This window comes from Talpa europaea (genome assembly GCF_964194135.1).
Source record: "Talpa europaea genome assembly, chromosome: 14".
NCBI classification, from domain to species: Eukaryota; Metazoa; Chordata; class Mammalia; order Eulipotyphla; family Talpidae; genus Talpa; species Talpa europaea.
Genome location: NC_140082.1, coordinates 58,344,607 through 58,366,538, shown reverse-complemented (window position 1 = coordinate 58,366,538; position 21,932 = coordinate 58,344,607). Strand labels below are relative to the sequence as shown.

Sequence of the window (21,932 nt, the reverse complement as noted above, 5' to 3'; positions counted from 1 at the left end):
TTGTTGTTCTTTTTCTAGATCTTTGAGGTTCGAGATTAGGTTGTTTCTTTGAGTTCTTTCTTGTTTCTTGATGTGAGCCTCTATTTCTATGTATTTTCCTCTTATTACTGCTTTTGCTGCATCCCATACATTTAGGAAATTGGTGTCCTCCTTGTCATTCTATTCAAAGAATTTTTTAATTTCTTCGTTGACCTCCTCATTAGTCCATTGTTCTTCCAGTAGTGTGGTTTTTAGTCTCCATGAGGTAGGAAAGTCCCTTGCCTTCTTTTTATGGTTTATTTCTAGTTTGATGCCTTCATGGTCAGAAAAGATGGTTGGTATGGTTTCAATCTTGGTGTATCTGTTGATGTTTGTCTTGTGCCCCAGTATGTGATCGATCCTGGAGAATGATCCGTGTGCGCTTGAGAAAAATGTGTACTCCGTTTTTTGGGGTTTAGTGTTCTATAGATGTCTGTTAAGCCCAAATGCTCTAGGTCCTTATTTAGAGCTTTAGTTTCTTTACTTATTTTTTGTCTTGTTGATCTATCCATTGTTGATAGTGGTGTGTTGAAGTCTCCCACTACGTATGTGTTTTCTCTGATGTCTGTTTTCAGAGAAGACAACAGTTGTCTGATATATGTTGGTGCTCCTTCGTTTGGTGAGTATATGTTAATAAGTGTTATATCTTCCTGAAGTATTGTCCCCTTGATCACAATGTAGTGATCATAGGGGTCTCTTTTTATTTTTTTGAGTTTGAAATCTATTTTATCTGATATAAGTATAGCTGTTCCTGCTTTCTTTTTTTGTTCCATTTACTTGTAGGATTGTTTTCCATCCTTTAACTTTGAGCTTATTTTTATCTTTTGTAGCTAAATGTGTTTCCTGGGGACAACAAAAGGTTGGGTTTTGTTTCTTAAATCGGCCTGCAACTATGTGTCTTTTTATTGAAGAGTTTAGTCCATTTACATTTAGAGTTAATATTGATATGTTAGCATATGTATTTGCCTTTGTGTTTGTCTTTCCTTTGATTTATTTATTCTTTTAACAACTTTTTTTTTTTGGCCTTCTTTCGTTGTTATTCATCCCTCTGAGGTTCTGGCTTTAGGATACCTTGTAGTATTTTTTGGATTGGGGGTTTAGTCGTAATGAAATTCCAGAGTTTCTTTTTGTCTGGGAAGGTCCTTATTCTTTCTTCATAGAGGAAGGAGAGCTTTGCTGGATAGAGTATTCTTGGTTGGCATCTGTTTTCTTGGAGTCTGTTGACTATGTCCCTTCACTCTCTCCTTGCCCGTAGTGTTTCTTCAGAGAAGTCTGATGTCAGCCTGATTGGTTTTCCTTTGAATGTTATCTGTTTCATCCCTCTTGTCAGCTTCATTATTTTTTTCCTTGTCCTGGATTCTTGGGAGCTTTCCTATTATGTGTCTTGCTGTATTTTTCCTTTCGTCATGGAAGTTTGGTGTTCTTCTTGCTTCTTGTATACCAATTTTCAGCTCCTTCTTCACATTTTGGAAGTTCTCTTCAATTATCTCTTTGAATATTTTCTCTGTTCCTACATCTCTCTCCTCTCCTTCTGGTATTCCTATAACTCTTATATGTCCTTTCCTCATGGAGTCAGATAGTTCCCGGTGTCTTTCTTCATTCTTTTTCCTTCGTACTTTTCTTTCCTTTTCTGTTTTGGTTCTTTTTATTTATGTGTCTTCAAGAGTACTTATTCTTTCTTCCATTTCATCTACTCTGCTTTCATTGCTTTTCCCAGAGTTCTTTAGTTCCTCCATTAATTCTTTGATCTCCTGCGTTTCTTTTGCTTCCCCCTTTAGGGACTCATTTTCATTCTTCTGATCGTTGATTATTTTTCTCATATCATTGTTTTCCTTTATGACTTCTGTCACTTTTTTAATCATGGCAATTTTAAATTCTCTTTCTGTAAGGCTCAGAAGTTCTTCCAAGTTACTGTTGTTGCAATCTGGGGGGTGGTTTTCTTTTTGTGGTGTCTTTTTTCCTGAGGAGTTGCTAGGTTGTGTGTGGTTCTTCTACTCCCTACTGTCTGTTTTCTTATTTGTCGGATGCATTGGGACTCTGTGTTGCTCGGACTGGCCAGCATCTTGGGTGAACTTCTCCGCTCCCCTCTGGCTCCTCCAGGAGCCATCTCTGGCTTCTGAGGGAGCTTTCTGCTGGTTTCAGGCAGTCTTTACTGAAGAAATGTCCCTGTTCTAAAATGGCGATGCGGGACGCAGACCCTGCGCATCCGGTCACAGGCACACTCTTCTGCGGCCCGGTCTGCCCCGGCCGTGGGTGCCCGCTCCCTCTGTGGGCTCAGACTGCTGGTCGGAAGGGGCCTGTCGTAGGCTAACTTCCCAGCTGGCCACTTGCTCCTCCGGAAGCCTTCTGCCCTTTCAAGCAGTCTTTTCTGAAGAAATTTCCCTGTTCTATGGGGTGTTAGTGAATTTTTTTTCTGGTCGCTAGGTGGCGCCAAAGATTCGTCCTATTGTCCCTGGGGGGCTGTTTTTTCCCCGCCGTGGGGCAGGGAACAGAGTGGGAATGGTAGGGTAAACCTCAACGGCTTTGGGGTGCTGTGTCTGCCTTTTGCCCCACCGTCGTGGAGAACCCACACCCCAAATTTTGTGCCCCGGGTCTCATTTGCAAAGCCCTCAGGTCCAGCACTTGGGCTGTAGCCCAGTTCAGTGGCCGCAGGAATGGCGCATTTTGCACCCCGCTCCCGTGCCTGGGCGCCTGGTTCCTGCTTACTCAGTGAGGGACTTTCACCTCAGTGAGGGCCCCCGTGCATCTCCCCACAAGCCTAGGTCGCAGGCGCAGGGAGCTGGGCAGCCGCAATACCGATCTGCGTTTGCTTTTCAAGCACGCTGCTTTTTCGCACAAGCTTGCCGACAGGGCCCAGGGCTGTGTGCGGGTCTCCAGAGTCTCTGTTGTTCTCTAATGGCGCCCGGAGCCATTCGCTTACTGCCGCGGCGAATCCTGCAGGGTTCTCCGCAGCTCCAGTTCACAGGGTGTGGTGGCTGAAATAGTTCCTTTCCACTCCCAGTCCCGCTTGATGCGTAGGTTGCTCTTGTTGGTCATTTTAGTTTGTTTTTTTCCTCCTTTCTGTTGGTCGGAGAGTGCCGACTTTGTGGGTGGGGAAGGGGAGCAAGGTTCTGCGCTTTCCTCCCTTCTAGTCCTCTTTTATGGCAACTTTCTTCTTCGGGTAGTTTGCTGGAGTCGTCCGTTTATCTTCCGTGTACCAGTTCTCACTGGGACCTGCCGCTTTTCCTCCCTGTTAACTTTTTTTTAATGGGAGATCTTACTCACAGCGTCTCCTCGCCGCCATGTTTTGCAGTATTTTTAAATGGGCATCCACATCCAACAGGGCCGGTGTATTTCTACTGCAGATATTAACATGTAGATACAGATGTAGATACAGGTGTATCTACATATGTATTTGTGCAAATACTTGTTTATTGATATTTTGTTTGTATTTATACCTTGAAGGATACTTACTTGTATTTATACCTTGAAGGATACTTACTTGAATATTAAAAGTAGTTTTCTCTAGGTGATACAAAAATTAAAGGAACGAAAGTAGACACCAAAATACCAATATGGTTCATGCTTCAAAGCCAATGCATTTAGTTCCTTTCCACTCCCACGCAAGGTCTCTATGTACTGTTACTTCTTTTCCAAATAAAGGGGGTTGGGACAACTTTGAGGACCCACTCATCCCCCACAGGGGCCATCTTGTAACATGTTCTAGTCAGGATCTTACTTGAGGGGAAAGGAACCTTCTCGCTGACCTACAGATTAGTCAAGCAGGGAGGATGCTGGAAGTACAGCTAAAGTCTACTGTCTCCTCTGTGGCTGTCAAGCTCACAGTTAACCTGTACGTAGGATGCCTGCAGAAGCCATTCAGATTAGACACCGCTGGGAGGACGGCTTGGAAAAGCGGAGGAGGAGAAACAGTGTCTTGTGATGGAGCGGGAGGCTGCCATGATGGAAGCAAAGTCATCCCCCTTAGGATGTCATGCCAAGCAGAAAGCCTCCAAAAAACCCCACAGTCACCAGGAAATTCTTCTTCACAAATATCACCACCTCCTCTGCTTTGCTTTTGATCTCTGTAGGTAACTGGTTGCTCTTGTGGATCTTCATCTGCTGCTTGGCTTTCTGCATGTCCTTCTCCACTCGCTGCCAGTCAACTCTGATGTACCCCACATAGTTTGCAAGCTGGAGGAGGAAAAATCCCCCTCCCACAGCTGTGTCGGCCAATTTTCCAACCTTCTGGAATAGGAAACCTGTGCACCAACCAGTGACGCCACCGATTAACAGCTGGGTGGCGACGTTGTACTTCTGGGCAGCGAACCCCGAATCTTGCAGAAACAATCTGTGCCACCACACCTGCTTCTTAGCGAGCTCTGTCAGGTCCAGAGCCTCGCTATTCACTTGAGTAGCCGTGGCCATCTCTGCGAGCTCTTCTCTCAACGACTTGCAGTGAGGCTCCCTGAGGCTGGACCCGGCCTGACTCAGCGCACTGGAGGCGCTCAGGCTCCCGGCCCGGGGGCAGGTGTTTCCATTCCCCAGGCAGCCACAGAAGAGGGATTGAGCTTGAAGAACTGGAATTGAAGGAGTTAGGAGAAATATGGGCAAGAGGTGCAGATTTGTGAAAACTTAGGTGCGTCAATAAAATTTCATAGAAACCTTCCTTCCTTGAACTGGGCTGGACCATGTTGCAGAATGTAAAGAAAGAACGGGAGGGCAGTTCTCCAGATCTTGGTTTTAAATGGGGAGCATATATTATTATTATGACAATATATCATGACAATAGACCAGCAAAACCTGGATTCCAAGAGGGGCGGAAGTGTTGATAAAAATAAGGTAAGGAACAGTTCCATTTTTTTTTTTTCATGCCAGGTTTTATTTATTTTTTTCCATAACCAATAAACCTTGGGGACCCCAATTGTGAAGGGTGCAATTATTAGCAAGGGGTATTAAAGTGCATATTTCTCAGTGGAAAGCATCAATAAAATACTTTATGTCTTGCCATGGATGCTGGCATAGGGGAATGGGAGGAGCATGTAGAAGATCACAGTTAAAGTGAGGAGCATATTTTCAAGACCAATAGTTTGTACAAACCACTGATATTGTATGGATATTACCCATGATTCACCTGTGGGTTCACAGAACAATTCATTCATTTGTCATTATAGAGAGAAAGGTGTAACGAACATATAAAGTTTACTAGTAAAACTGAAAATATTAAGGTAACTGTGAGCACGGTGAGTGAAAGTAGCTGAGGCCACATACTGAGTATTAAAAACTGATAAAGCAGATGGTGCCTGAGCCTAAACCTGGTAAGAAGTTATAAAAGGAGCCCTACCAGGGCCTCCCCAGTGGCACAGCAGGTGAGCGCTGGGTTGCAAAGCTGCCCGCAGCCTCTGCTTTGGCAAATTCTCTCACCCTCCTGCACTTCTGACTGTACCCAGTGCTTATATAAATAAATAAATAAATAAATAAATAAATAAATAAATAAATATTTGAAAAAATAAAAAGAGATAAAATAATAAAAGGAGCCCTACCAAAGCAGACTCAGAGCAGTTCTGAAAACTGGCTCAGAGCAAAGGACTTGCCGGAGACTACTCTTTTTTTTTTTTTTAAGATTTTAAAGATTTATTTATTTATGTATACAAGATCTGGGGTACAGGCCAGAGGTGTGGAGGTTGAGAAGATTCACCAGAGACAGAGTGGGGAGCAGAACAGGCAGACAGACTGAAATACACCGCTGAGGGGAGCAGCAAAAAGCCAGGAGAGGTCTGTTGCGCCATGTGGGTAGCTCCCTGGCCGGAGATCAAACTGGTGCTGCAGTGGCTGTGGACATCTTCATAGGTTGCGTCTCAACCCCCTGTGCCACCAGGGAGGCCCTGGAGGCTACTCTTCCAGAGCCCAGCTTGCTGCCTCCCTTTGGACTCAGACTCGCTCTCCATCTGAAACCTCTCCTTACTCCTGCTCCTTCATCCCTGCTCCCCAGTTTGGCACACACCAAACCAATCTGCACTCTCCTGCTCTGCTCCCTGTGAACCAGTGGCCTGCTCTTTGACAGTGGCACAAGGTGCCTATAAGCTCAACACTCTGCATGACCAGTGACCATCTGCACTGCGGGCCCTCGAGCCTAGAGATTTCCACGGCCTGAGGACTTCCACTTAGGTGGAAGGCCCAGCTAGCAGAGGTCACGGTTACTGTCTTCAGTCAAAGGTACTTTGGGAACTTGGGGTTGGCTTGCCTGTATGAACTTAAGTGTGTGTGTGACCAATATAGGAATAAAATTCTCTTTGAGAGCCAACTTCTGACTGAAGCTTATCTATCACACTTGTGACAAAAGGAACACTATGAATTAGGGATCAAGGTTAGACACAGAGGATGTGAGGGACTGTGTATGATCCAAGAAGCATTAAGGGAATGGGTAGGATATTTAGAAAGGGACAATGGTAGATGGGGTCCCCCTAAATGAACAGAAACATTGGTAGCATAGGGGGCTCTGGATCGGCCCAACCAACTAACCTAAAGATGGGAGGGTTAATGACATGAGCCCATTTTATATGAGATGCAAACGAAAAGGAATAAAAATTGAAAGGAAGAAAAGAAATACCATAGAGTGAGCTGTAAGGCAGGAGAACAGTGCAGCAGTAAAAGATTCAAGGGAGGGCCTCCCCAATGGCGCAGGCGTTGAGAGCTGGGCTGCAAAGCTGCCCACAGCCTCTGCAGCACCAGTTCCATCCCCTGCCGCTGGCAATGGTCCCACATGGTGTGCAGACCTCTCCTGCCGTGCCCACTGCTCCCCTTAGCAGTGTACTTCGGTCCTTCTGCCTGTTCTGCTCCCCACTCTGGCTCTGGTGAATTCTCTCACCCTCCCATGCTTTGACTGTACCCAGTGCTTGTACAAATAAATAAATCTTAAAAAAAATAAAAATAAAAAATAAAAGATTCAAGGGAAAAGGTTACTCCCCGTGGGGCCAGCTGTGGTTAGGCACCTGAGAAGCCAGGCACTTGATACTGTCCCAGGTGATGTTGTTTTTAGATGTCTGAAAATTAAGTCTCCATTGATTGTGCCTTTCTTTTGGAGAGCTGGGAGCCTGGAGGGATGCAGTCATCCTCAGTCTCTTGAGCTGTAGGAGTGGATCCTGAAGCCATCCTGACAACTCATGATAACTCTTAAAGCAGGGCAGTGCTGGAATTCACTGAACTCCCTCTGGAGACAAAATGGCTGCATACCCTCTTCCCCATGTAAGTAAAGGAGCTAGGCCTTCCCAGAGAGGGTTGGGTGGCATTTTATAAAGAACCAAGGGTTTGTCTTGAGATCGGATTGAGATGTTAGAGAAATGATGGTGAATGGGTGTATCTCAGGAGCAGTCCCTGGAAGTATACCAAAGGTGACTGAATGTGAAGAGGGTTTTACAGAGCCACATGTGAGGAGAAGAAAGGTGAAAACCAGGCTCTTGTGTAGCTAAAATGAGTTTAAGACCATTAATTCATTCAATAATGGCTTGTCCTGTAGGGGTATAAAGGATGCTGGTGATATGGGTAGTATCCCAAGTTTGAAGGAAGGAAGAGAAGCTATGAGAGATACAGATAGGGCTACTATCAGTTTTAAGCTTTGGGGGGTGACCCATTACTGAAAAACAAGAAAGTAAATGATGGATGGCATGAGAGGCTTTTTCACCAGGATGAGTTGTGGCCCAAATGAAGCCTGAAAAAGTGTCAACAGTGACATGCAGAAAGGCCAGTCTACCAAAGGGAGTGTAATGGGTAACATCCATTTGCATAGTTAATTAGGCTGTTAACCACAAGGATTGACCCAAGAGGGAAAGGCTAGAACAGTGTGTTGACAGAAAGAGAGAAAGTTTTGGCCAAACTTCGTGCTCCCTGGTGGAAAAAAGTTGGCGTGAAATGGGATCTGCGAAAACACTGAAGGGAGCCAGGGCAGAATCTTCCAAAGCATTACCTGTGGAGAGAAGGTCTGGCAAGACAAAATGACTGTGGATATGGGTTATGAAAAGTTGAAAAGATCTTTGTTGAAGTAGTGCCTGTAAGGAAATAACAGAGAAAGATGGGCATCATCCACGAAGGGGCTAAGAAGAACATTAGACAGTAAGAATGGCACATATCAAAAAAACTAGCAACAAATGTTGGCAAGGATGTAGTAAAAAAGGAACTCCCCTACTTTGTTGGTGAGAGTACAGAGTGTTCCAACCATTATGGGAAGTTGTCTGGATGTTCCTCAGTCTACTAAAAATGTAGTTACTACATGACCCAGCAATTCCACTCCTAGCAATCTACCCAAAGGACACAAAAACATTGATTCAAAAAAACACCTGTACCCCTGTTTATTGCAGCGCTATTGATAATAGGTAAAACCTGAAAACAACCCAAAAGCCCAAAAATAGATGACTGGATCAAAAAGATGTGGGATATATACACAGTGGAATATTATTCAGCAATCAAAAAAGATAAACTCATGCCATTTGCAGCCACATGGATGGAGGTAGAAGGAATTATGCTCAACTAAATAAGCCAGAAGGAAAAATAAAATATTGGATGGTTTCACTTATAGCAGAAATATAGGAGAATCAAATAAGACATCAGGGAAAAAATAATAACAATACAAAACAAAACAAAACAAAAAACAGACAATTATAAATCAGAGACATCCTGCAGGGGAAGAGGAAGGAGAGGGATCAGAGGGATGGAGGGAGGAGCACAGGGGACTGTGGTGATGGTGCACAGGTGCATTAGTGAAGGAAATTCTATGAGGATTACACCTGAGGTGGAGAGAAAGCAAACATCATTTAAAAATGAACTATGATGCAAGAAATACATACAAAAATAAATTTTAAAAAAGAGTGGTAAAGATGTCAAACACTAAGTTGGTGACATGAAATAAATGAGAGATGACATTAAGGGGTTTGTTTTTCAAGGTCTGAAGGGCAAGTATGACTGCAGCAAGCTCTGCATGTTGGGCAGAGGGGTAGGACAAAGTAAAGGCAGTACACCAGACATTGGAGGTCCTATGCCAGGAACTATTCCCCTTCATTTTCTGAGGAACCATCAACAAAAACTGTCAGCACTCCTGGTAAGGATGATGAGCAGATAATAGAAGCAGATCGTAAAGGAAGTAACGTGAAAGTCTAAAAACCTCATTGACAGAGAGGGCATTTAGTTTTGGGGAGTGGCCTGGATCTTGACTTTTGGCTATTGATTATTAAGACAGTCCTTTATGAAATGACCAGATTGTCCACAGCTATAGCACATAACTGAGGACTGGAGTGCTGTGGCCAAAATGAGGGCCTTATGAGATTCAGTACCAATATTTTGACATTCACATTAGGGTATATGGTTTAGCTAGAAGGGGTTAAGGACCTTTTTGCAATCTGAATTGGTGTTTTCATATGCCAATTGAAGAGTAAGAACATTTTTTGCCTCATTATTTGTCTACTTGTCGTGAAATGACCATTTGTAAGTGGTCGACAAAAGACAGGTAAGGTTCAGTGGCTCCCTGATGAATAGACATGAAAGAACCTGATGAGGTATTTGTGTCTGGGATTCAAACCCAGGCCTTAATTACAGCATCTGATACTTGAGGAAAGACTGGAGAATCTAGATTAACCTGGTCCTGCAAGGAGACATATTGTCCTTCACCCATTAGCATGTCTAGGTCAATGGGGATATCATTAGCAGTACTTTGTCTGGCTTGGATATGAAGATAGTCTATAAACACTTGGAGCCACAGGGTATACTGAGGCACAGTGAAGACTGTTTTTATTAATAGTCTCCAGTCCTATGGGGTCATTTCATAACTTCCTGCAATGCCCTGGATCATGCCCTTTGTATATGAGCCCCCATACCATTTTCTTTAATGCTTATTTTAAGATCCTCAAATAATTGATAAGGAAGAGGCTCATGAATATAATGGTTTCAGTCTCATTTAACAGGGAAGGACATGAACCCATCTATTTTTTTTAATCCTTCCTTAAGCATGGCCTCTATCCTATACTGCTGGCGAAGTGCAAACTTGTCCAACGATGGAAAGTTGTATGGAGTTTCCTCAGTCTACTGAAAATGGAGCTACCATATGATCCAGCAATTCCACTCTTAGGAATCTACCCAAGGGACACAAAAAGATTGAATCAAAATAATACCTGGGGGCCTCCCCTGGTGGCACGGTGGTTGAGCGCTGGGCTGCAAAGCTGCCTGCAGCCTCTGCAGCGCTGGCTCAATCCCCGGCCACCAGCGAGGGTCCCACATGGTGCACAGACCTCTCCTGCCGCGCTCACTGCTCCCCTCAGCAGTGTATTTCGTCAGTCGGTCTGCTCTGTTCCCTGCTCGGGCTCTGGTGAATTTTCTCACCCCCCCGCACTTCTGACTGTACCCAGTTCTTGTATAAATAAATAAATAAATATTTAAAAAAGAGAATACCTGCACCCCTATGTTTATTTTTTGCCTATTTATAATAGGCAAACACCCCAAATGCCTGAAAACTAACCAAATGTCCAAAAATAGAAGACTGGATCAAGAAGATGTGGTATATACACACAATGGAATACTATTTAGCAATCAAAAAAGATAAACTAATGTCACTTGTGGCAACATGGATGGAGCTAGAAGGAATTATGCTCAGTGAACTAAGTCAGAAGGAAAAATAAAAATTTAAGAAGGTTTCACTTATAGGAGGAATATAGGGGAAACCAAATAAAGGATCAGGAGAAAAAAATAACAACAAAATAATGACAAAACAAAACAAAACAAAAACAAACAGACAATTATAAACCAGAGATATCCTACAGGGGAGCGAGAGGGTTCGGAGGCAGGGAGGGAGCAGCACAGGGGACTGTGGTGATGGTGCACAGGTGAACATTGTTTAAAAATGAACAATGATGTAAAATATATATGAATAAATTAATTAAAAAAAACTTGCATCCTGAAAAAAAATCAATAAATAAAAATTGAGTTAGTTCTTGGGCCTCCCTGGTGGCACAAGGGGTTAAGCACCACACTATGAAGCAACTGCAGCCTCTGTAGCATGAGTTGGATCCCGGCCAGCAGGCCAGAGAGCAACCCACATGACACAGCAGACCTCTCTTGACTTGCCCACTGCTCCCCTCAGCAGTGTATTTCAGTCAGTCTGCCTGTTCTGTTCCACACTCTGTCTCTGGTAAATCTTCTCAACCCCCCATCACTGGCCTGTACCCCGGCTCTTGTATGCATAAATAAATAAATCTTTAAAAAAAAAAACAAAAAAAATGAGTTAATTCTTTATCTGAGACTTTATAGTCCATTGATAGTAAAAGAGCTTTTAAATGTTCTCGATGTTGTAATTGTGTAGGTGTTAGGGCATTTGCCATGGTGAGAAGGGAAAGATAAAGTGAGCCCTTTCAGTCGTATAAAAAAACCTGAAAAATTATTTTTGCATTTAATTTTAACTATTAGCAAATGTAAATTCCACAGATTTATATGATTTCGATAGAAATCATTATAGTAAAATGAAGCCAAGATCAACATTTTGATATTAATCTTTTCTGTTTTTTCTAGCAGGGTCCAATAAAAATATATCAGTATTGCTCCTTTGCTTTTATATGTTACTTAGGATTTAGAGCCTTTCATTGTATATATGTAGGTGGATATCAAGAGAGAGGAAGGGAGGTTGAAACTTTAGGAGGGGGTCTCCCTGGTGGTGCAAGAGTTGGGACACAACCTATGGGGCTGTACCAGCCACGGAAGCACAAGTTCGATTCCTGGCCAGCCAGGGAGCAGCCCATATGGTGCAGCAGACCTCTCCTGACTTGCCCCGCTGCTCCCCTCAGCAGTGTACTTTGGTCAATCTGCCAGTTCTATTTCCCATTCTGTCTTTGGTGAATCCTCTCACCCTCCCCACACCTCTGGCCTGTACCCCAGCTCTTGTGTGCATAAATAAATATTTTTTTTAAAAAAGAAACATTAGGAGAGATGTGGATGGTACATGTTTCTCTATACCTTTGTAAAAACTCTGAATTTTAGAATTGTATTAATATTTCACAAACTCAAAAACTGAAATCAATAAAGGTGCATACAATCCAACTAGACACAAAGGAAACTAACTGTATTTCATGTGAATGACATAAATGAATCACCATATTTTTAAACAAGGAGTTAAGAAAATTGAAATCCAGTATATTTTCTCTGTTACAGTGATAGTTTAAGTTCCAATGATTAATGTTTGCTTTGAAATGAGAGCAACTTGATCATCTACTGGCATTATTTGACTTTTCTTATATTGAAAAATCCTATTGAGAAAGTAAAAGAAATTCTGAAATTCTATATCTAACATCCCTTTGCCCTGCTTTTTCCCACTTAAATGATGGAAGAGAGGGCCCCAACTCCCAGAGTCCTTTGCAATACATGTAATGATGTCACCTAGATCCAATCAATCAGACATATTGGAAAGTCTTTTACTTCCCTGCTAATGACAGATGAAGGTGTTTCCTCACTTTCCACAAAAGTGAAGCATATAATTGCAGCTCTCAGAAATGGCCTACCACTCCGATATTTACTAGGACATAAAAAATACAAACCTAGTCATTCAAATCACCTTTAGCCTTTAGTTCAGTTTTCGATTAAGTGAAAATAACAATCCCCATTTATACACAGAAGACCCATATGTTCATACCATATCTCTAAATTAGGATGAAACAAATAAAAGATTTTCGTTAGCAAGGAGCAATTAGTGTTTACAGTCCTCTATACATAATAGTTTTCCATGAATGACCTCACTGAACTTTCAATATGGTTAAAATGAAGGATTATGATATCCATCCTCAATAAGCTAAAGCTGAGATTACAAGATTTTGATTAAAACACCTTAATCAATTTAGCTTGTAAGATGAGCCAGGATTCAACACCAGGACTTTTACAACTGATTTCCACCACAATATTCAGCTTTAGGTAATGACCTTAATAGATACTCAACAAAAGAAAATATTGATACCATTTTGGATACAGAATCCAGATAAGTAGGAATAGATATAAACCTTAGCAATGCAGCAGCTTTTCTACGTACATGTTTGTCACGGTAGCACAATTTTAATGTTTATTACAAGATCAAATAGCTTCAAATAACATTTGTTTTGTTAATAAAGCTATTTCAATATCTTATGACTGCCATTTTCCTAAGTAGACCTTAATGATTTTCAGATTCTAGGAAAAACAATCTTCAATCAGATTACCTATTCAAATGGTCTAAAATGCTGAGAAAACTGCTTTATTTTTCCTGAGTAACAAAATAGACAGCTTAATATACTGGTAATTCTTAGAATTATGTGTAGGATTGGAGGCATAGAACTAATGAAAATTCCCATTGAAATATGACCGACTCACTGGTACACGATTGTGATAAGCGGTAAGGTTTAAAAAAAAAAAAAACTACATTGGGATGTGATATATCCTACAGTCCCAGTTTATTATTGAAATAAAGATTTATTGCATGCCACACTGGATCAGCTATCTGCTTAATTTCTCAGACTAAAAAGGGAATACTCATCTAGAAGGAATAGCGTATAGTTTGATAGCACAGTCTTCAAAGCAACTGCTGAAGAAAATGCATTCCAATGGGGGAATAAGTAAGTGTGGAAATTATATTAAAAACTGCTGATATATATATAAAAAAGCATTTAACTCTACCATGAAACTTCAGGGGAAACAGCTCAGATGAGATGCCATGAGCTCTTGATTAGACACATTTCTGGTGAGGGAAGTTGTAGTACTTTCCTTTGAGAAGCAGGGGTTGATCACACACACCTAACAGGCCAGGCAGTACAATCAGATGGGCTGGAGAGGTTACTGGAACCAGCTTATGGAAACCTGTGAGGGGGGGTTACTGTAATAAGTAAAACCCTTGGGAGATTTTAAGGAGGACATTGCCCTTGTAAGCTTTTGCTTGATGATGGGAGTGATGCTTTTGGGTTAAACTCTATCTTGGAATGAAAATAAATAAATTCCCTGTCAGCAATTATGTCCCTGGGCTTCAGAAGGGTTTATAAAACCATTCTGTTTGATTTCATTTTATATTCTATTCCTCCAGTTTAATAGTAAGAATACTTTGGAGAATTTCAAATCTTCCTTAGCAAAACCAAAGAAAAATGGAATTTACATACATCCAGTCAGAAAGGGAACTTTCATGCAAGGCACTGGTGGGACAAGAAATAGAAATAGGGAGAACACAACGAAAATTTCATTAGAAAAAGCTGGACCTGCTTATCTTTTCCTAATTAAAAAAAAAACTGAATAAAAAAGGCATGAAGGTTTGGAGAAGTGGAATGAATTTCATTCTGTTAATTTGAAACAGTTAATGACAAAGAAGGGCTGAGAAGTAAGAAGAAAGCAAGAAAGAAAGTCACAACATACAATTCCGTCACAGACTCAAAGGTCTGTGGGGCTGTGATACAGCTGAGGCGGACATCCTATCCCTTCACTGGGTTGAGGAATGGCTCGCGATCCCTGGACAATTCATCTCTGGTAAGTCCAGGCCAGTGGTCACTGATGAAGTCCCTGTGTGGGTGCTACTATGTTGCAACAGGAACTTTGTTGTCACATTGTGGCAGGAACATGATGAGGGACACAATGGTCATAGAGCAGGTTTGCAAGGCAAGAACTTCTTGTGCCATTTATTGAAATCATACAGGATACTAAAAGCTCATCATGAGACAATGATATGAGGTATAGAGTCCAGAGAGGAGGATAGGAATGAGGCACAAAGTTTTACAAGGAACAGGGAAGGGGACATGGTGACCATATGTAAGAACCATTTACATCAGCAAAGTATGACATTATCACAGGCAGAGTTATCCCAAGACCACCATGGAGATAGTCACCTAATCAGGTCAACAGCGGCCTAGGTGTTCCCAGGTGCCTCGCGATACAAGCTATACTCCATAGATACTCAAGGAATGTTCTGCTGTGATTTGTAGATAGCAAATAGGCCACAGTTGCCCTTGAGTGGCCAGCCAATAGGAACCCACAGTCAACAACAAAATAAGGAGGCTCACTCTCACCACTTCCATACAACATTTTTTTTTGGCATTCCTATTCAGCAGAATAGGCAAGGAAAAGAAGAGGTATAAAGATTGGAAAGGTAGAAATAAGCCTGTCTTTATTCAAATGTGATACAATTGCTTACAAAGAAGAATTTCAGAAATCTATAAAGCCTGCAGGATAATTGAATTTAGCAAGATTGTAGAATACCTGGCCAATGTGGAAACATTAATTTTTCCTATATACTGGCATTAAATTGGAGAATAAAATAGTATATGGTAAATTATTAAAATAATATACAAACCTACAATAATTAGGGATATATTTAATTAAAAAAATGGGCATCAACAAAAACAAAGAAAATAATCCGGTCAAAAATGGGCAAAAGTGCTAAAAAGAAACTTCTCCAAAGAGGAAATACAAATGGCCAACAGGCATATGAAAAAATGTTCAACATCACTTGTAATCAGGGAAATGCAAATCAAAACTACAATGAAATACCATCTTACACCAGTGAGAATGGTACATATTTAAAAAACTATCAACAACAAATGTTGGCGAGGAGGTGGAGAAAAAGGAACTCTCCTGCACTGCTGGTGGGAGTGCAAACTACTCCAAACACTATGGAGAGCTGTGTGGATATTTTCTGACCTACTAGAGATAGAGCTTCCATATGATCCAACAATTCCATTCCTAGGTATTTACCCAAAGGACACAGAAACATTAACTCCAAAGGGCACCTGCACCCCTATGTTTATAGCAGCACTGTTTACAATAGCTAAGCTATGGAAGCAACCCAAATGCCCAAACATAGATGACTGGATCAAGAAGCTGTGATACATATACACAATGGAATATTACTCAGCAATCAAAAAAAGATAAACACATGCAGTTTGCAGCAACATGGAAGGAGCTAGACAGGATAATGCTCAGCAAAATAAGTCAGAAAGGAAAAGAAAAAATACCAGATGGTCTCACTCATAGCAGGAATTTAGAAAACCTAAATAAGGACAAGGAAAAAGCCTAATTAATACAAATTAAAAATCAAAATCAACAAGCAACTATAAACCAGAGACACACTACAGTGTGGGGGGGGGGAGAGAAAGGATAAGGGTCAATATAAGGGGGGTGAAATTGTATGGGGAATATAACAAAAATGAAAATGCATACATTGTGCAAAAATGAAAAATGATATAAGAATTATATAAAATAAAATATTAAAAAATAAATATATAAATAAAATAAAAATAGAAAAATGGGCAAGATACTTAACTGAAAGCTACAGAATCAGGGAAAAATTAAAGTCCTAAGTGCCTTGTTCATAGATTGGAAAACACAGTATAATGTATCCATTTGCTCCAAAATGATCAGTGCAATCCAAATAGGGTTCCAAGATCATGTGTGGCTTTGTGTATGTATGTATGGAAACTGCAAGCTGATTCTAAAATTATTATGAAAATGCAAGGACTTGTAATTCTCTAAGGCATTGTCCATGTCTGGTAACACAGATATTATTTTAATATATTTTGTAAATTAAACATGTTCTCAGCAACATTCTCTTTCCTACTGTAGAACATCCAAAACAACAACAAAAACCCAGCATACATAGAAGCTGACATTGCCAGACATATAAAAGACAGTGGTATTATCACAGTGATTAATAAATTAGTCAATGGAACATAATAGAAAGCCCAGAAACACAATCACATATATGGTGAGCTGATACATGACAAACATACTGCAACAGGGTGGGCCCCAGGAAAGAGGGAGGTTCCAAGTTTTCTGCCCTACCCAAAAGGCGGGTGGAGCTGAGCTGGGAGAAGAAGAAGACCCAGAGGAGACTGAGGAAGGAAGGAAGCAGGAAGGACAGCCAGAAGGAGGCCTGAAGGAGGCACATGGAGCTGAGAGACACATGAAGAAACTATGCTTGAGGAGGCGGAGCAACATGGCAGCGAGGAGACGTTGCGAGTAAGATCTCCCATTAAAAAAAGTTAATAGGGAGGAAAAGCGGCAGGTCCCAGTGAGAACTGGGACACGGAAGATAAACGGATGACTCCAGCAAACTACCCGAGGAAGAAAGTTGCCATAAAAGAGGACTAGAAGGGAAGAAAGCGCAGAACCCTGCTCCCCTACCCCACCCCCAAAGTCGGCACTCTCCAACCAACAGAGAGGAGGAAAACAACAAACTAAAACGACCAACAAGAACAAACTACGCATCAAGCAGGACTGTGAGGGGAAAGGAACTATTTCAGCCACCACACCCCATGAACTGGAGCTGTGGAGAACCCTGTGGGATTCGCCGCAGCGGTGAGGGAACGGCTCCGGGTGCCATTAGAGAACAACAGCCCCAGGCCGGCCGGTAAGCTTGCGCAGAAAAGCGGTGCAGCGCGCTTGAAAAGCAAACACGGATCACGGCTGCCCAGGTACCAGCGCCTGCAACCTAGGCTTGTGGGGAGAGGAGCGGGGGCCCTCACTGAGGTGAATGTCCCTCACTGAGTAATCAGAAACCAGGCTCCCTGACACAGGAGCGGGGTGCAAAAGGTGCCATCCCTGCGGCCACTGAGCTGGGCTATAGCCCGCGTCCTGGACCTGAGGGCTTTGGAACTGAGACCCAGGCACGAAATTCGGGGTGCGGGTCATCCATGTCGGTGGGGCACAAGGCAGACACAGCACCCCAAAGCCATTGTGGTTTTCCCTACCATTCCCACTCTGTTCCCTGTCCCACAGGGTGAAAAAAAGAGTTCCCCTAGAACAATAGGAGAGATCTCTGGCGCCACCTAGCTTGAAACCGGCAGAAGGCTCCAGGAGGAGCCCGTCGCCAGCTGGGAAGTTAGCCCATGCCAGGCCCCTTCCAACCAGCAGTCTGAGCCCACAGGGGGAGCGGACATCCACGGCCGGGGCAGACCGGGCGCGCAGAAGAATCTGCCTGAGACCGGATGCGCAGGGTCTGCATCCCACATCCCCATTTTAGAACAAGGACATTTCTTCAGTAAAGACTGCCTGCAGAAGGCTCCTTCGGGAGCCAGAGGTGAGCGGGGAAGCTTGCCCATGCCAGGCCCCTTATGGCCTGCAGTCCAAACCCAGAGGGGGAGCTGGAACCCACCGCCGGGGCAGACCAAGCGCACAGGGGAGTGTGTGCCCACATCGGCATTTTAGAACAGGGATCTTTCTTCAGTAAAGACTTCTTGAAAATGACAGATGGCTCCTGGAGGAGCCAGAGGGGAGTGGAGAAGCTCACCCAAGATGTCAGCCAGTCCCAGCAACACAGTGTCCCAAAGCATATGACAAATTAGAAAACAGACAGTAGGGAGTAGAAGAACCACACGCAACCTAACAACTCCTCAGGAAAAAAGCACACCACAAGAAGAAAACCACCCCCCACCCCCGATTGCAACGACAGTAACTTGGAAGAACTTCTGAGCCTTCCAGAAAGAGAATTTAAAATTGCCATGATTAAAAAAAATGACAGAACTCATAAAGGAAAACAATATCAGAAGAAGGAAATTGAGTCCCTAAAGAGGGAAGCAAAAGAAATGCAGGAGATCAAGGAATTAATGGAGGAGCTAAAGAACGCTGGGGAAAGCAATGAAAGCAGAATAGATGAAATGGAAGAACGAATTAATACTCTTGAAGACACAGAAATAAAAAGAACCAAAACAGAAAAGGAAAGAGAAGTACGAAGAAAAAAGAACGAAGAAAGACTTCGGGAACTATCTGACTCCATGAGGAAAGGAAACATAAGAGTTATAGGAATACCAGAAGGAGAGGAAAGAGATGTAGGAACAGAGAAAATATTCAAAGAGTTAATTAAAGAGAACTTCCAAAATGTGAAGAAGGAGCTGAAAATTGATATACAAGAAGCAAGAAGAACACCAAACTTCCACAACGAAAGGAGAAATACAGCAAGACACATAATAGTAAAGCTCCCAAGAATCCAGGACAAGGAAAAAATAATGAAGCTGACAAGAGGAAAGAAACAGATAACATTCAAAGGAAAACCAATCAGGCTGACATCAGACTTCTCTGAAGAAACTCTACGGGCAAGGAGAGAGTGAAGGGACATAGTCAACAGACTCCAAGGAAACAGATGCCAACCAAGAGTACTCTATCCCGCAAAGCTCTCCTTCCTCTATGAAGAAAGATTAAGGACCTTCCCAGCCAAACAGAAACTCTGGAATTTCATTAAGACTAAACCCCCACTCCAAAAAATACTACAAGGAGTCCTAAAGCCAGAACATCAGAGGGACGAATAACAACGAAAGAAGGCCAAAAAAAAAAGTTCTTAAAAGAATAAATAAATCAAAGGAAAGACAAACACAAAGGCAAATACATATGCTAACATATCAATATTAACTCTAAATGTAAATGGAATAAACTTGTCAATAAAAAGACACAGAGTTGCAGCCTGGATTAAGAAACAAAACCCAACCTTTTGCTGTCTCCAGGAAACACATTTAGCTACAGAAGATAAAAATAGACTCAAAGTTAAAGGATGGAAAACAATCCTACAAGCAAATGGACCCAAAAAGAAAGCAGGAAAAATTATACTTATATCAGATAAAACAGATTTCAAACTCAAAAAAATAAAAAGAGACCCCAATGGTCACTACATTATGATCAAGGGGACAATACTTCAAGAAGAAATAACACTCATTAACATATACTCACCCAACGAAGGAGCACCAGAATATATCAGACAACTGTTGTCATCTCTGAAAACAGACATCAGAGAAAACACATACGTAGTGGGAGACTTTAACACACCACTATAAACAATGGATAGATCAACAAGACAAAAAATAAGTAAAGAAACTAAAGCTCTAAATAAGGACCTAGAGCATTTGGGCTTAACAGACATTTATAGAACACTAAACCCCCAAAAAACAGAGTACACATTTTTCTCAAGCGCACACGGATCATTCTCCAGGATCGATCACATACTGGGGCACAAGACAAACATCAACAGATACACCAAGATTGAAATCATACCAACCATCTTTTCTGACCATGAAGGCATCAAACTAGAAATAAACCATAAAAAGAAGGCAAGGAACTTTCCTGCCTCATGGAGACTAAAAACCACACTACTGGAAGAACACTGGACTAATGACAAGGTCAAAGAAGAAATTAAAAAATTATTTGAATAGAATGACAAGGAGGACACCAATATCCTAAATGTATGGGACGCAGCAAAAGCAGTAATAAGAGGAAAATATATAGCAATAGAAGCTCACATCAAGAAACAAGAAAGAACTCAAAGAAACAACCTAATCTCGAATCTCAAAGATCTAGAAAAAGAATAACAAAAAAAACCCACAAGCAGTAGAAGAAAAGAAATGATAAAAACCAAAGCAGAAATAAATGAATTTGAAACTAAAAAAACAATCCAAAAGATCAATGAAACCAAGAGCTGTTTCTTCGAAAAAAAATCAATAAAAGAGACAAGCCCCTAGCCAGGCTCACAAAGGAAAAAAGGGAGAAAGCACAAATAAACAGGATCAGAAATGAAAGAGGAGAAATCACAACAGAGCAGAAATCAAAAGAACACTCAGTAACTACTATGAACAGTTATATGGAAACAAGTGCAACAATCTAGAAAACATGGACAAATTCCTACAACTCTACAATCACCCAAAGCTAGATAAAGAAGAAATAGAACACCTAAACAGACCAATTACAAGCAGCAAAATTGAAATGGTAATCAAAAACCTCCCCAAAAACAAAAGCCCAGGACCTGATGGATTTACAAATGAATTCTACCAAACATTCAGTTATGAATTAGTGTCTATCCTTCACAAACTCTTCTAAAAAATTGAGAAGGAAGGGATAATACCAAACACGTTCTATGAAGCCAACATTACACTAATACCAAAACCGAACAAGGACAACACAAAAAAAGGAAAACTACAGGCCAATCTCCCTAATGAACACTGATGCAAAAATCCTCAACAAAATTTTAGCTATCAGAATCCAACAATGTATCCATAAGATAATTCACCACGTCAAAGTAGGATTCATTCTAGGGACACAAGGATGGTTCAACATCCGAAAATCAATCAACTTTATCTAACACATCAACAAAAAGAAATATAAAAACCATATGATAATATCAATAGATGCTGAGAAAGCTTTCGACAAAGTGCAACACCCATTCATGATAGAAGCCCATGAAATTCTTGGGATACAAGGAACATACCTCAACATCATAAAGGCCATATATGAGAAGCCAACAGCCAGTATCATTCTCAATGGCGAAAAGCTGAAAGCAATTCCATTAAGATCTGGAACAAGACAAGGATGTCCACTCTCACCACTGCTTTTCAATATAATACTGGAAGTCCTAGCCAGAGCAATAAGACAAGAGAAAGACATACAAGGAATCCAAATAGGAAAAGAAGAAGTCAAGCTATCACTATTTGCAGACAATATGATAATATACATAGAGAACCACAAAAACTCCACAGAAAAACTAATTCAACTCATCAATCAGTTCAGTAAAGTGGCAGGATACAAAATCAACACGCAAAAGTCAGTGGCCTTCCTATACACAAACAATAAATCTGAAGAAGAAGAAATTAAAAAAAAAAGCATCCCTTTTACTATCGATACAACAAAAATCAAATACTTGGGACTAAATCTAACAGAAGAGGTAAAGGACCTATACAAAGGAAACTATAAAAATTGTTAAAAGAAATAGAAGAAGACACAAAGAAATGGAAAAACATCCCCTGCTCATGGATTGGAAGAATAAACATTATTAAAATGGCCATCCTACCAAAAGCAATATACAGATTCAATGCTATTCCAATCAAAATTTCAATGTCATTCTTCAAAGAAATAGAACAATTATTGATGAAATTCATATGGAATCACCAAAAACCTCGAATAGCCAAAGCTCTCCTGAAAAAAAAAAA

General features: G+C 41.4%; 1 protein-coding gene across 1 annotated transcript in view; it reads right to left on the bottom strand.

Annotated features, from left to right (window-relative positions):
- Positions 1-3,953: 3,953 nt before the first annotated feature.
- The window catches only part of LOC311184194 (FUN14 domain-containing protein 2-like), a gene marked incomplete at its 5' end in the record, with an annotated part of 31,104 nt that continues 13,125 nt past the window's right edge, over positions 3,954-21,932 (bottom strand). The window contains one exon of the mRNA XM_084254048.1: positions 3,954-4,577. Within this exon, the coding sequence (XP_084110174.1) occupies positions 3,982-4,577 (596 nt within the window). The 3' untranslated portion in view covers positions 3,954-3,981. The remainder of the gene's footprint in view (positions 4,578-21,932) is intronic.